This window comes from Lycorma delicatula, chromosome 4 (genome assembly GCF_047948215.1).
Source record: "Lycorma delicatula isolate Av1 chromosome 4, ASM4794821v1, whole genome shotgun sequence".
Classification (NCBI taxonomy): Eukaryota; Metazoa; Arthropoda; class Insecta; order Hemiptera; family Fulgoridae; genus Lycorma; species Lycorma delicatula.
Window position 1 is genome coordinate 92311345 of NC_134458.1, and position 16207 is coordinate 92327551.

At 27.4% G+C, this 16207-nt stretch overlaps 1 protein-coding gene across 1 annotated transcript in view; it reads right to left on the bottom strand.

The window, feature by feature from the left end:
* Kank (KN motif and ankyrin repeat domain-containing protein 2 kank) overlaps positions 1-16207 on the bottom strand; it is a 166867-nt gene that overhangs the window by 75480 nt on the left and 75180 nt on the right. The window contains exon 3 of the mRNA XM_075363653.1: positions 10113-10266. Coding sequence (XP_075219768.1) covers positions 10113-10266 — 154 coding nt within the window. The remainder of the gene's footprint in view (positions 1-10112; positions 10267-16207) is intronic.

Sequence of the window (16207 nt, forward strand, 5' to 3'; positions counted from 1 at the left end):
CAGACATAAAATATAGTTTTTATTTTAAAGAATGGCATTTTGATTGTTCTGTAGCTACATCATCATCATCTCACTTTTTTTGTTTGATTGTATTACTTGGTTTATATGCAAAATATTTTTTAAACTGAATATTATTATATTTTTTTACAGATAAATGTAGAAAATAGATCAATGTACCTTGATTTTAATTTGAACACCAACAGCTGGAGCAGTGTGATTATTATTAATTTTATGTTGTACATAAATTAAGTCTGTTCTGTTTATGTTTTTTTTTTATTTATTAATAAATTTTTTGATAAGTTAACAGTTATTCACTTGTCTGATTTTCTATAATGAAACTATTGTTCCAGTAGTACAATTAAATAAATATATATATAATAAAATATTTAAATAATGTAATCGTATCAATCGTGAATTGTGTTTGACAAATTATAAATTCAATCAGCATACAGCGAATCGTTAAATGTTGTGTAATATTACTAAAATTAATTAAATATGCTCATACAATAAAGCGTTAATGTAAATAAAAATGGTTTACATAAGTTCACAAATCTATTATTATTTTATGAACATTATGAAAATGAATGTCAATACATTGGGAAGTTCAAACTCTACTATTATTTAAAAAGGAAGGAACCCAGAAATGAAAAATTACAGGAAAGAGCCTAATAAAAGCAATTAAACTGACCAAGATTTTTGGGGATGGGCCATAATTTTTTAAATCTGAATTTTGGGGAAAAAATATAACAAAATACTCAATTCTTATACTGTTTAGCCAGCGGGTCGATCGATTCATCTGATATTCTGGAATTCCCTGGATATCTAGTACATCTTTACTGAAGTAGAGCCACTAGGTAGCTGCATCCCTTGTTCGTGTTGCAAGTCTAATTGCAGCTTGTTGATGTAGCACTAAATCACCAGATTATGATTTATTGTTAATTAGAACCAACAACTGAATGATAACTAAAAAATAGTTATCAATGAGTTATCAATGAGCATTATGATATAATTTAATCCACCCTGATCTCAAACCTTTCTGTATAGGAAGGCAAGCGCTAACCCTCTGTACCTTCAGCATTCATAGCCAATAATTGCTAAATATTGAAGAAGTTTCAGGTGCAATACAAAAGAGAAAAATGTTAGTTTCACTACAAAAGCTCTCGTAAGCACAGTATTCAAATTCAATTGAGTTTATTATTATTAATGTTATAATTAAAAATTTTAGATTTAAATTACTCTTTTATCACTGACAAAAGATAATTTCCATCATTTATAAAAATAAATAAATTATTCAAAATTTTATTGCTACACTATTCATTAACAACAGCAAAAAATAAATAACAGTAACAAATGTCAATATTGTATAATTTACAGGTATTTAAAAAATAAATAATACTATAACTATCACTAATTAATAACAAAGTTACAAGGTTAACGACTGATGTTTGTTAAAAGCAATGAAAACAAGTTATTATAAAAATAGTTCCTTTAACTATTAAAAAGTGATAAATATTATTTGCAATGATACAGTGCTTGTTAATGATAAGAGTGAAGGACCTTACAGATTAAATACTTTTATATGATTAGAATTTGTCTTAACATATAAATGTTATCATTAAAATCTACTATTTTATATGATGATGTAGATTGATCCATTGCTGTACTTAAATTAAGTCCTTAAGGTGATTAATATTATTTTAATTTATCTGTTTTATTAAAAACTATGAATTTTTAAAACAATACACCAACAAAATTTTATTAATACAACATTTTCAGGTCACTTTAGCAACTACCTTCTCCGAGTCTGGAAATTGTCTGGTTGTGAATAAAGATGGTCACAAAAGTGACTTAAGATGTTGTGTTTATAAAATTCCGCTTGAATTTTTGTTTCAAAAGTTTATAGTTTTAAATAATTTTTATTGCAATTTTCATTGAAGAAACAAGCAAAAGTAAACGGTTTTACACAACTATTATATAGATCACTGTTTTGCTTAGGATATTACTATGAGGTAAAATTAAAAAAAAAAATAATAAATCAACTCAAAAAGTTGAACTCAATGAATTTTATATATTAACATACTGTTAAAAAATTAACAACCATAATCAGCATTTTTAAAGAATAATCTTGTTATTACACAGAAAAACTACATTATTTTCTGCAATAAAATTACAATGACTCATGATTAACAAATCAGCTATTTTTTTCTAAGGCTTTCATTACTGTAGTCATTAACTAAAACAATGCCATCAGTATGCACTTATCCAGCCAAATGAAAACTACACCGACTTTTATTTAACTTTGGTAATCTACAGAAACTAGTTTATTAAAAATGACTTCAACTGTTGACATTTATATACACACACACACACACACACATATATATATATATATATATATAAAATATATATTACTATAAATGTGTATACATAAATGTATATTTCTGTACACATTTATAGTTTTCAAGACAGTACTGAGAATTTTCATGGGTTTCAGAAACATGTTTTTGTGAGTACATTCAATTAACTTGTTTGTACATCTAATGTATTTATATTACTAGCTCTAAAACTAATTATGCGTATTACATAAAAAGTTTAAAAGTTTTTCTGGCATCTGATATTGTTTGTAAAATATATATATTACCACATGTATGTACTTATGTATAACAATTGTTAGAAGAATAATTTATAAACAAATAGTTATAAACATTTTCATATATATATATATATATATATATATATATATATATATGAGTACATCCGTGTGCGTATATATATATATATATATATATATATATATGAGTACATCCGTGTGCGTGTATATATATATATATATGTATGTATGTGTGTGTGTGTGTGTGTTTAAACTCTTTATCTTTATTATTACTATGTATGTGTGTATATATATATATATATGAGTAAATAATTAGTGTCAATATGACCAACAAATCAAACTTTGCTACGCATAATTAAAAATGAACTAATTTACTGATAAAGTTAAAAGCTTTTTCACTACGTATCATTATGTACATGTTCAAGTATCAATTTAAAAAAGTTCAGTGGTATTTCACTTTTAAAATAATCTGTAGGTAATATGCAACAATAACAATTTTCACAGCACAATAAAAATTTTACTAGAAATAAATAATAGTATTTAATATTAATTTTTAATTTGTACAACTGCATATAATATGTATGGATTTTATAATACAACAATTTACTTAAATAGAAAAAAAAGTGAATTTTTTTATGAAAAAGATAAGATAAATATTTGTATAATTCCACTCACCAAATATCATTAAAAAATTAATACACTTAAAAATTAAGAGATGTAACTTTCAAAACTATGCATGGCATAAGTTAGTTTACACTGTGTAAGGCAGAGGCTGTTTCCCTTTCCCTCCACTCCATATTACATTTGCATCCCCCACCATTTCACCAACATAACATTTATTCAGACTGGGGCAAGTACCCCAAATCATTGTGTTTTGTTTTCTTCACTTCTTTTGTGACATGAACCGTCACAGTTGATTAACTAATAACAACTCCCAACAACCTTATGGAAACTGTGATCAATGGTTTTAACTTCATTCATCAATGGAAGTTTGTTTGCTTTAGCAATTTATTTTAATCTGAACCCTCAAATACTAAATGTTATTCCCCAAAGTATTCCAGATAATGTGAAACCACTAGATTGTAAGAAATGGAGTTTACTGTGTAAAATTAAAGGTTATGGGCCCCAGCTTTACCTGATTGGCACCTCAATAGATAATATGGTTTATTACATAATTTATTATGCAACCCTTGGACCCTCTCAAAGGCAGGGTCATTGTATCTACTTGAGTAAAACTAAAAAATGTCAGCATGACACTGGCAGGAATGGAGATATAACGGTGGCTGATATAATTTCTATGGTACTTATATGAGAAAAATGACATGAAGAATAAGAAAATGAGTACAGCAGGTAAGGGAAGGATCCAGAGAAGCCCCAACTCTCATCAGCACTTGCAGGGGTAATTTACTGTCTTGCCTAGGACCAAAAATACTGGCTTACTATCTTATCTGGCCACAGTTATACTGTTTCATAGATTTTTCTACTGTTTATTGGAAAAGTGGAAGGTATGCGACTAGGAAAAGTAAAAGCTGTTTAAGTAAATGTTTCTCCAACAATCAGCTACAAACTTACCAAAGAATTCATTAACTTAATAAAATACTTAACATAAAGGTTCAGTGGCAAATTTACCATGCTTTAGACAACACATTGAGATTTCAACAGCTGAAAGTATACACAACGGCCAGAAGTATTTGATAAGTTGCCATATAAATCCCCTCTTTCATTGTAAAGCAATACTAAGACATGTCATCTCTGGAATTGAATGTCAAATAAAATCAAGAATCATTACAATTCACTTAATAAGCCATCTGTTTAATTTAATTAATTTATTTAACCTTTGAAAGATATTGTATTGCAATCCCAAATCTTGCCCCAAAAAATTTATTACATCTGTATTTATAGCAATCCCAAAACCTACATACTCAGAAGCACTTTTCAAACCTCCATACATCATTGGAAATCATTTTTAAAACACTTACAAAAAAAAACAATAAATCAGAGTAATTACGGTGATGCTAGGTTATGTGCTCAGTAACAAATCGTCATTAACGAAAATAGGAAGGCTATCTATTACCTTCATCCCATCTTTTCTTTTACTTCATATTTCTTCAAGGATCGGGTATAAAAAGATTTTTTGGTCTCTATCTTCACTGATTTAAACCTGAATCTTCTTTCTAATCAGTTTTACCTCATACTTAACAAGTTTTTACACAAATTAAGCCAGTGTTTTTCAAGTAAGAATAAATATATTTTGACATTAAGTTTCTGTTTGACATACTCAAGTCTTGCACTAAACAACTTCAGCAAGTGAATTCTTTTGCTATTCAAGAGGTCAGTATACATTGTATAATTTGTTTGTTGTTGCATACCTGTAATCTTAACCTACCCGTACCTAATCTATTACAAAGTTTACTACACATGTAGGTATGGTACATGCTAAATTGTAGTTTAATTCTTTTTAGTTCTGAAAAAATGTAAGTGGAATTTATTTTACTTATTGTAATGATTTTTAAAAAATACAAGATTATTGCAACAAAACCTAGTATCTACAAACAATATTACAATTCTATGTAAAGCTCTCTCATTACAGACAAAAAAAAAAACCAAAAAAAAACCACAATTATCCAGTAAGAAATCTATCATAATACTTTTATTCTCTATCAATCAACTTAAAAATGAAAAAAAAAATTATTAGTAAAAAACACTGGAAATTTATACTAATACTAAAACTCGTGAAATTCACAAAACAGTCATTTATAGAAAATCTTTATTTTAAAATTCCATTTAATTGACCAAACTTTACAAATATCAGTGATGTAAAAACTCTGTTATAAGGAGGGAGAATAGAATGTACATATAATGTAATGATCTTAAATGAATCACAAATCAAGAAAACACTAAAAATGGAAACACAGATTTGGAATAACACAAATTTCAATCCAAGACCATAACGTGTTAAATTCTTGAGATACTCTGAGACTTTTTCAGTCATCAAATAGGTCATTAAAAATACCTAAAAAATTCAAATTTCTTCCTAGGCCATTACTTCTGCAAAACTTCATTTCCATCAAATAGTGTTTTTTTTCTGGACAGATCAAGAATCCTGACTTTAATTGACAGGTATTTCAGCTATTAAACTTGATAGCAGAAAAGGAGTCAATCTCCCACTAAGATAACACCAAGGATGCATGGCTCATATCATCAACATCCTCATCCTCCATGATGAGGATGCCAGGGTCTAAGATGGCATGGCATGGAGGATGCCAATCTAACAGGGTCAAACCAGTATTCACAAAACCAGTAGCGGGGAAGAAGGGATCAAGGCTAAAGAATAAGGGATGAGTGATAAGAAATGTCAACAAGATAGATCAAAGTAGTTTACCATCCTGTTCATGACCCAACAAGGATTTACTCAATAATTTTGCGAATATAGTCTAAATCCCAGCAAGCTAAGCGGAACTATAAACATGATCATTTAAATACCAGTATGAGAGGAATTTTTTTTTGTGGGCAAAAAACCAGTATGAGATATGACCCACATTCAGCTTATTTTACATATTTAAATTAAATAGGCAAAGTACAAAGAAAAATTTGTACTTTTATACCAACAATTCTTAAAGAAAGTACAGAAGATAATTTACTGATTTTCCATAACAATAACAGCAACCTTCATTATGCTAATAATTATCTCCCACATGAAAAATAAATGATATTAAATATTATAAATAAATTAATAGACGACTGTTAAGATCATGTACTTCCAGGACAGTCTGGGAGGTTCACACAAGGTAAAGCATACGGATATAAAAGACAAATGTTTACTGTCTAAGTTCAGACATACTCATGAGAAATTGACACTATACAATGTAGAAATTAAACCAAGTTGGGTTTTTCAACTATTGGTGATATTACTTAAATACTATATTCTTAATAATAAACAAAGGTCCTAGGTAAGATGATGAACTGCAACTTGTGTTGTTGATCCATGTACACCAAATTTCATTAAAATATCTCAATTTCATTAAATATCTCAGTATTAAAATATCTTAATATATAAATTTTTATTGAAAAAAATAATAAAATGACAGAGAAAATTAAGGAAGACATCTGTCCTCATGAACTTTTTTGTTTTCTGATCTCCTGAATCAGTCCCTTACATTTGGCCAATTCCTGGGACATTTTGTATAAAAACTATAAAATTACCTAGTCACTGGAATGGAATGAAATATGAATCTTTTAACTGTAACCACATTTAACCATCTGTCGCAATTTTTTATGGAGATATTTAAAGGAACATGTTTAATCCTTTAATTTAAACACTATCAAGGATTTAAAAAAGTATCATTGAAAAAATTCTTCAAATTCTGAGGTTTTTTTAGACATTGTAAGCATAGTTTGTGAATTGTCATCAAGGCTTCAATATATATCTGTGAATGAACTTCGATTTGGATGTGAAAATTTCAGCAAATTATTTATTATGAGTTGTGGCTAAACAAGACTAATGCTGTAAAATATTTTATTCTAAATTTATACATATTTAGTTATTATCCTCTTCAATATACATTCCTCTTCTATCCCTACAATGCTCCATGAAAATTTTCCATTGTTCAAAACAGTGCTGAAAGTCTTCTTCTGAGAGCTCTTTCGTGACTTGTGCTGCTTTTTCGTACACAGCTTCAATGGTCTGAAATCTTGTTCCTTTTAATGCAGATTTGACCTTGGGAAACAGATAAAAGTCACATGTTGCCAGGTCAGGCGAATAAGGCGGATGGCTAACACTGGAATGTTATACTTGGCTAGAAACATCATGACAGACAATGCAGTGTGAGCCAGTGTGATATCCGGATGAAAAACCCATCACCTGTTCTTCCACAATTCAGGTAGTTTTTTCTTATTATTTCACAGAGTTGAGCAAGGACCTCAAAGTAATAATGTTGTTTAATAGTTTGACCTTCAGGAACCCAGTGAAGGTACAGAATCCCATGAATATAAAAAAAAAAATCATCGCTTTGATTGTCATCTTCAACGTCTTCTCGGCCATCTTGGAAACACTTAAACCATTCAAAAACCTGCACACATGATAAACATTCATTGCCATATACTTTTTTTAATAAAAGATGAGTTTCAGTAGTGGTTTTTCCATGTTTCATATGAAATGTCACGACAATTCTTTGCTCTAATAAAACATTTATCATTTTTTCAGCAAAACAAAAAAACAAATGTTATCAAAACAAAGGCCACGGCCAGACTAATATGTCTATAGAAACTGAAGTGGTAACAATCAAAAGAGAAGGCTTCATGCTGCACAGGTGTTGGTTGTACGAATTTAGCGCATGCGCAGTTCTTCTGTAGCAGCATTAGTCTCATTATTTAATAGTCATACCTCATAGATTAGTTATTTCAGCTTATCACATTAATAGGTTGGTAGTTGTTTCATTATAAAGTAAATTTCCTAAATTAATGGAAACAAAACTTTTATTTTGAAATATAACTGTAATGTTCAAATGCAACAAAAAAGGTATATCTTTGTAACTAGCAAAATTTCTAAAAAAAACAGTCTATAAATAAAATACCTATAGTCAAAGTTACAAATCTCTTTGTAGAACACATTTTTTTATATTAAATATGTTATGGAGCAGAAATTACGTGATAAAATTTCATTTGATAAAAATGAATAACATGATACCATAAAAAAAGATTCTATTAAACAATCCCACATCCTTACAAACTTATTTGGAGCAATATTAAATACTAAATGAATGCATAAGATAATAAAATGAATTACGTAATACTACATAAGCATATGAAGAAACATAATGCTAGAAGTAAACAATTAAATGTGTGGGGTATAATAATCTAAAAAAAATTATCATAAATATGTATGATATATGTCAAACAAATAAATTGAATGTGTAAATTCAAACTTAAGTAGTATGTACAAAGCAAATAGACTAAAATTATACCAAGAAAACCTACAAGTATTCCATTATTACACAGAATAATAATTCAATCTTCATTTATAAGGTGATAAAAGCAGTATACCACATTTTAATTGCTGGAAATACAAATAATAGTTTATTATTTAAACCAGTATAATAATTTAAAAATAGTAAATCAGAAGACAAAGAACATATTGTTTTTATTCTCCAGTAAAAGATACTATAAGACATAAATTTATGATACAATGTTCTAAAGACTCAGTCGTTTTAAGTTCTACGCTCTCTAATCAAAATCATTTAGGATCACATAGGAACTCAGTTAAATGGAAACCTTCTCTCTTTAATATCAATAGCATGCAGTAACTCATACAAAGGACAATTACACTTTGTTCTGTTCAACTTGAGTGATTTATGGAAAACCAGTTTATTAAGTGGCATTAGACATAAGTAATTATGCTTACTCTACATCCTTTTATTTCCCATGAAAATAATACTCCCTGAGATGTTCTGTTTATTATGGTATGATCAAATTGTACAGGAGTGCGGTTTATAATTTTACCTGATACTTCTAAAATAATGAATGATTTAAGGAAAATATAAATAAAATACTTGATGAAAATATAATGATCATTATTACATACTATACCTGAAAGACTATGAAGCAGAGATAATCAGATTCAGTGATAATAAGGATGAATTATTCGCTCATATATCATTAAACCTCTGTAAAGACACATAGGAGTGATAAAATTTAATTTTATGACAAATATTTCTAGTATAGATCGAGCTAAAACATTTTAAAGTGTATTTGTTTATGAGAAACAACTTTCATTGTTTTGATATGCTGCATAACATCCCGGTATGTAATATAATGAAATTCCAAAGAACAGAGAATACTGTATGTATATTTATTAAGACTACTCACAGTAGCCTACTTCAAAATGAAAAAGTAAAGTTAATTTATTAAAAAAATAATCTATAATTAATTACTTTAGATGTTAAATATAAATCATATTATCTATGAAATTGTATTATTATATCTCTATACCATATTAACTTGTATGGTATCATATAGTAGTGCACTTCACTAAAGTAAGAGCTGGCTTGGAGAGAAAAATGTATTTTAGAATTTTTTTGAGAATCTCTTTTCTTTACAACTATCGAACAAAAATTTACATAATTATGTACACCTTATATACCATATTTACCCATGTAATTCACACCATCACATAATTCAAACACCTGAATTTAAAAAAATTTTTTTTTAATATTCATTCAAATAAATATAATTTTCTCACTGATTATCACACTTTAGTTTCATTATAAACTTATGTAATATCATTTCCTCGCATAAATCATGCTCCTACTTTTAGATAAAAAATGTTGGTAAAAAAAGTCCATGAATTAAGCTACTAAATACAGTGTGTGTGTATATATATATATATATATATATATATATATATATATATATATAGTATACACAAAAAACATTAATAATGCATCAACAATATTGTATTCAGATAACAGTAGAATTTGACCATCAAATTTCAATGTATTGTTACCTGTATGCAGCGGATATAGGTGTGTTCCTGGGCCAGTTGGTCGTGAAGAACGCTCAAGAGTTTCTTCAAAATCTAATACAGCCTTTTGTAAATCATTTTGGACTTGTGCTGAAGCTCCTGTTTTTATTGAATACTCTTCTTTAATTTCAGCAACCTAAAAACAAGACAAGTAAATAATGTGGTGTATATGTTCCAATAAATTTATTTATAAATAAAATAATTAAACAACTCAAAAACCAGTTTTATATAGTAATAATGAAAAAAATAAATAACAATCAGGGGGTATTACAATGAACACAAAAGTTCAAGATCACTTCAAAAGCTTCCTAAACCATACCTGGAAATAATCCTGCGTGCCTAAGGCTAATGCTCAATGGATCCTGGAAGAGAAAACTTTATTCCTCACAACATATGGTTCTATAATGATGACGATATCATACGATGCAGTTCTCTGGGAACTTACGGGTATAAAGTAAGGATAAGATGCAATTAGCATAAACCAGTTTTAATACCTGTTCCCATAGAACATCTCACTAAACAACACTGGGATTCAATGCATGATGTTGTCATTTAACAGTGACTAATTATTGTAAGAAACATGCATCAAATATTATGGCAGATTAGTATTTCCTCTTCCTATGAAGGTAACATGCTACTCATACAGTTTTAACATAAACAAAAGATACAGCATCTATCTGTACTAGATATGTGGCAACAGAATATCATATGAATCAGTCAATCAACCATAGGAGTTGGAAAAGTGTCTAATTGCTATATCTATGGTGCACAATAGAAATAACTATATAGTATTTAACAAAACAATCTAGTTCGTTCATTTTATACACTTATATTTTAAAAAATTAAGGTATGCCTGTCTTAGATCATTAGCCCAAAGATGCCAGCATCTAGGAGTTACTCAACCAAATGGAGATGATACTGCCATTATCTTATTTTGGTAATCTATAAGAAGCATTTTATTAAAATAGCCCAGGCTGTAGGCCTATTAATCTTCATTTACACTCTTTTATTTTTAAGATAACATGCCACAATTGCACAGAAGTTAAAATTTCTTCTTTCCATAAAAGTTGCATTTTTAATATTACTGAATCTTCAGTTCAGATCATTGCTGTCAAGTCTAAATAACAACACAATCTGGCCTATAAATCTAAGATTTAATACAACTGCATATAAACTGCCTAACTGGAAAAATAAATGGTATCATTTCATTCATCGAATATTATAACAAAACTTAATAATAAACTTATTGAAAATTACTAATGATATGATTTCAAGTTATATTGAAATTGTTCTTCCAAAAGATCTTTCTGGACTAACTACGCAATTCCTTCTTAACTCCTTTTCAGTGGAGTTATAGATGGTAAGTTGTTAAAAATATTCATTTTAAAAAAGTTAGAAAATCCTTTTATTATTTTATCATATGATATCTATATTGTATTTGTTCTCAAGTGTGTTGTTTTTGTAAATTTTACATTGTTTAAATATGTTGGTTTTTTTGGTTACATGTAAATGGTAAATGTTATCATTAACGCCTCTGTATGTGTCCTGTACACGAGATAATTTTCAAGTTTATTCTGTTGTTTATGAGAAGTGCCTGTATCCATATTTTGTTAATATTTATAGGTGAATTTGTGTCCAGACTATACAATGTTTAACGGTGTGATCAAACATAATTAATTCTGAAAGATCCTTTGGAATAACAATTTCCATATAATTTGAAAGCAACTAGTGTATAATTTTTAAAAATATGTAAGTAGTAGTACTTTAAATAATAAAATAAATATCACTGTAGACTTAAATAATAAATTTTACTGTTATTTATTTAGTTACGAGTATTATTTATAAATATAAAATATGATAAAAATAATTTAGTCTAAAACTAAAACTACTTAAGATCATATGCCATAACAAATCATCACATGTCGCAACATATGTATTTGCTAATGAAGAAACTTCATACATATTTCATTTTTATGTAAATTTGCTGTAGATTGTTTTAACATTCAGTTGTTTGAAAAAATATCCTGTATATAGAATAATATGAATAAATTAAGTGAATATCAGGAATAAATAAATGATAAAAAATTACAAATCATATTACGTGTTAAATAAAATATAACTGTCATAACAAGTAATTTTTTGTAACTGCATGAGATTAATAACCAACATTATCTAATTTTTTTTTTCAGGATTTTAAAATAAATTCAACTATTAATAACAACAAAGACAAAGATCTCTATACAGAAAATTATCTCAAGACTTAATAACTTCATACTTCTGAAAAATAAACAAAAATTATCATAAATTTAAATGTTAAAACTACATTTCTAGACACTTAACTAACGATTTTTATGATAAAAATAATAATAATAATTATGTACGAATCATAATTCAAAAATCATAAAAATAAACCAAATCTTTCAGTGATTAATCTCAAAGGAAAAGAAAAAGTCCATTCTGTAATAAAATAAAAAAAGTGAATAATAATTCTGTGTCCTCATATTTGTAGTGAAAAAACACATTACTAAATGATTTTTGTAAATAAATCTCTTACACTACAGGTTTTTACGGAACCAAAAACCTCAGAGGTATGTTATTTCATCATTACACATTTATTCTTTCATTACACAAGGGCAATGGAAGAATGTTGAATACAACAGTGTTATAAAATCCATTTATAATAGAGTTCTGCTTTAAGACAGATCCTTCAACACCATAACAGCTACATCACTGCACAATTTAATTACTAGACAGAGAACTTTAAGAACCAGTTTTAATTGATTATAAAAAATGTACATAGATTTTAATAATAGTTTCATGGAAAAGATAATTGGTACTAAGCAAAACAATTAATTCTAACAAGATTTACATAAAAATTTGTCTATGGGCTTTGACATATAACTGGTTTCTACCAGAACACCAAATTTAAGTAACATTGGGTATAATAATGGACGTGACTGCTGATTTACACCATATGCTGCACACATCTTACAGGTTAGAATTAAGAAAAACATCTGGTCATAGAAATCCTCCAAATTCCACTTAATTTCAGAAAAATTTGGAAAAAAAGGTAAGCATTTAACAGTAAAAAACATCTTGCTCTTTTTTTTGTAATAAGATGTTCATTACATAATCAGTTTCTATGGTAACCAAACCAAAATTAGCATGTCATCAATATAGTAGAGTTAAATATATCTATTTTGATTGACTTTGCTTGCTGATATGGAAAAGTGTATTAAACTCAGTGAAGAAGAAAACAGGAAACCATAATAATCCTCACTTTTCCTGGTAAGCCTGGAGTAGGATGCAAATTATACCTCAAATATTTATGTCATTTTCAGATGTGATATTACACTCAAAAGTACTACAATGATAATTTGTTCAAATAAATATAAATATATTTCTCTCAAAATTAAAAGATCACTCAAGCTACTTCAATTATTGACTGTCTATTAAAAATGATGGTATGCATTTCTGCAGGGGAGAAATACCTTTAATTCTGTATTTTTTTAATGATTAAGAGTCAGGAAAAGCATCAAACAATTGTTTAGTATTTTTGAAATTTTTTCTTAAATTTTTAAAAAAACGATGACTATTTTTCATAAAAAAGTATGTCATAATTATTCAAAAATAAAAAATTTTAGACTTAACTATAATAAAACTATATCTTTAAACATAAAAAATCAAACAAAATTTAATAAACAGAATGTGTTTGATAACTTTAAATATTTTTAATCGCTCTTGAGAATGAAAACTATCTTCAGTGAGTGAACAATATTCTTGCAACCATCTTCAATGGCTCTTCAGTGAGTCATTGAAGACAAGAGAAACTGAAAAAGTTTATAAATTAAACCATTAAATAAATTTTTTTTTTTTTTAGTTTAGTTCAGTTTGTATTTTCAAATGTTGACAGCTTTAAATGATTCTAATCACTAATCATCACATAAAAAAAAAATAATAATAATAATATTTGGACAATAAATTATACATAAATGTATAGATTATATTTACTACTAAAGAAATGATAATTGAAATCAGATCTTTGATACTATATTCTTGATAATTTTGCACAAATATTTGTACTTTACTATCATTTACTGCAAAATTGTGAGAAACTGAAAATCTCAAAAATTTTTCCAGTTTCCCCAAAGGCTGTCTTCAGAAATTTTAAATAAAAAATTTTTCCAGTTTCCCCAAAGGCTGTCTTCAGAAATTTTAAATAAAGCCATATCTAGATTTGAAGTCGGGTTCCAATTTATTCATGTTACACTATTTCAATTAAAACTGAATAATTTTAATTTTCTTTCAAATTAACATCCTCATTCTTTTCTTGTTTTTCTTTCATCTTCCACCATTCCTTACCAACTTCCACTTGACCTTTCACCTTCCATGGATTCCATTAACCAACATCACTTTTATTAAACATTTTCTTCTACACATAAGAAAAAAAAACTTATAAATTATTATTATTTTTTTTTTACTGAATTAAATTAAAATACTACTCTGTATTCATATATTCTTTAATTAAGATCAGCTTCATTTGTCACTTCTTCATTTTCTCTGAATTGTATTTCTAATTTCTCTCTTCCTTTTTTCCTCTCTTCATTATGTACATGTTTCAACAAAACTACTTATTTTTAATAATAAACCAAACAAGCTTTACCTTAAATGACCTTTTCTTTTTAAACTTGCAACAAAATTAATGCTTTCAACTGCTTTTGTGACGATTTTCTTTAACTTAATACACCTGTTTTATGCTATTACTTTCTTCATTACAGTAAAATGCAATGAATCTGATCAATACAAATTAACAATGTCAGGTAATTGATATCAATAGTAGTATTTTCACTGGACATTCTCATTTTGCAAGAGCAATTGAAAGTGTGATAAATTTTAAAATATGTCTATTTGAAGTAAACTTGGTTTGGTTTACTATTAAAAATGAATAGTTCTGGGTAATATTCATTAGCAATCATTTGTTCACTCATAAAGTAGTCTACGAGTTCATGAAATATTTTTAAAGATTTAATTCTATTTTAGTACAGAGTCTACATCTTTTATGTTTAATGAAGAAGTATAATTGTTACATTTATCTTCACTTCTTCATTCATCCAGAATTTAAGCAAGAGCAATAATAGTTGATTTCAATTAAATGCTGTTTTAGCATTATTTTCATAATTTTTTTTCACTCTTCCACAATCTTGTAAGCATCTTTTTTTTCTATTGGAGTCCTTCAATCACTCAATTGCAGCCTTTCTTTTGATAACATTATTTTTCTTTATTTATATTTCGTGTTACAGAATGATTATACATTATAAAGTTTAAAAATACTTAAAGCAAAGTGAACACATTTTGTTCAGCAATAAAATTAAAAATATATATGTACAATTTGTAACATGCATAAAAGTATGCAAAACATAAAAACAAAAAAAAAAACCACATCATTATTCCTTAATTTAGAGTGAAATATGCATTTTATTTACTAATGAAAACTTCCCAAGAATTTACATAATAAATGTTTTGAAACGGACACAAAACACAAACAAACATGCAATTATTTACTTATCTCAAAATTAATTTTAAAAAAACAAACTGCCATCAAAAAAACAGTACTTCAAATGTTTCATGCAGTAATTAATACTCTTACAAAAATAAAGATAATAAATCGATATTTGTATACACAGGTTATTAATGGTGTGACCTAATTCTCCACCTTAGTTAAATACACATATAATCATATCTAAAATATTTATACATAATTATTTTCTGAAGAAATTATATATGAATCAAATTTGTTGGGTGTAGACTTGTTAAATTCCACAACCATGACTGTTGAAAGTGACCTGATATGAGATATACATCTAAAAAGACAAAACCATTCTCAACAATAAAGAGCATTCAGTACCATGCTTATTATCAGGGAGTAAGAAGTGAAATGGTTTCTCACAACCAAATATATCATTACACATCAGTAAGCAGTTTGTCAGGGTAATATACACCCCAAAAAATGACATCTTCATTCTGTTTATCAACATGGACTGATTGTACATTGAACATCACTTACTCTGAGAGAAGCA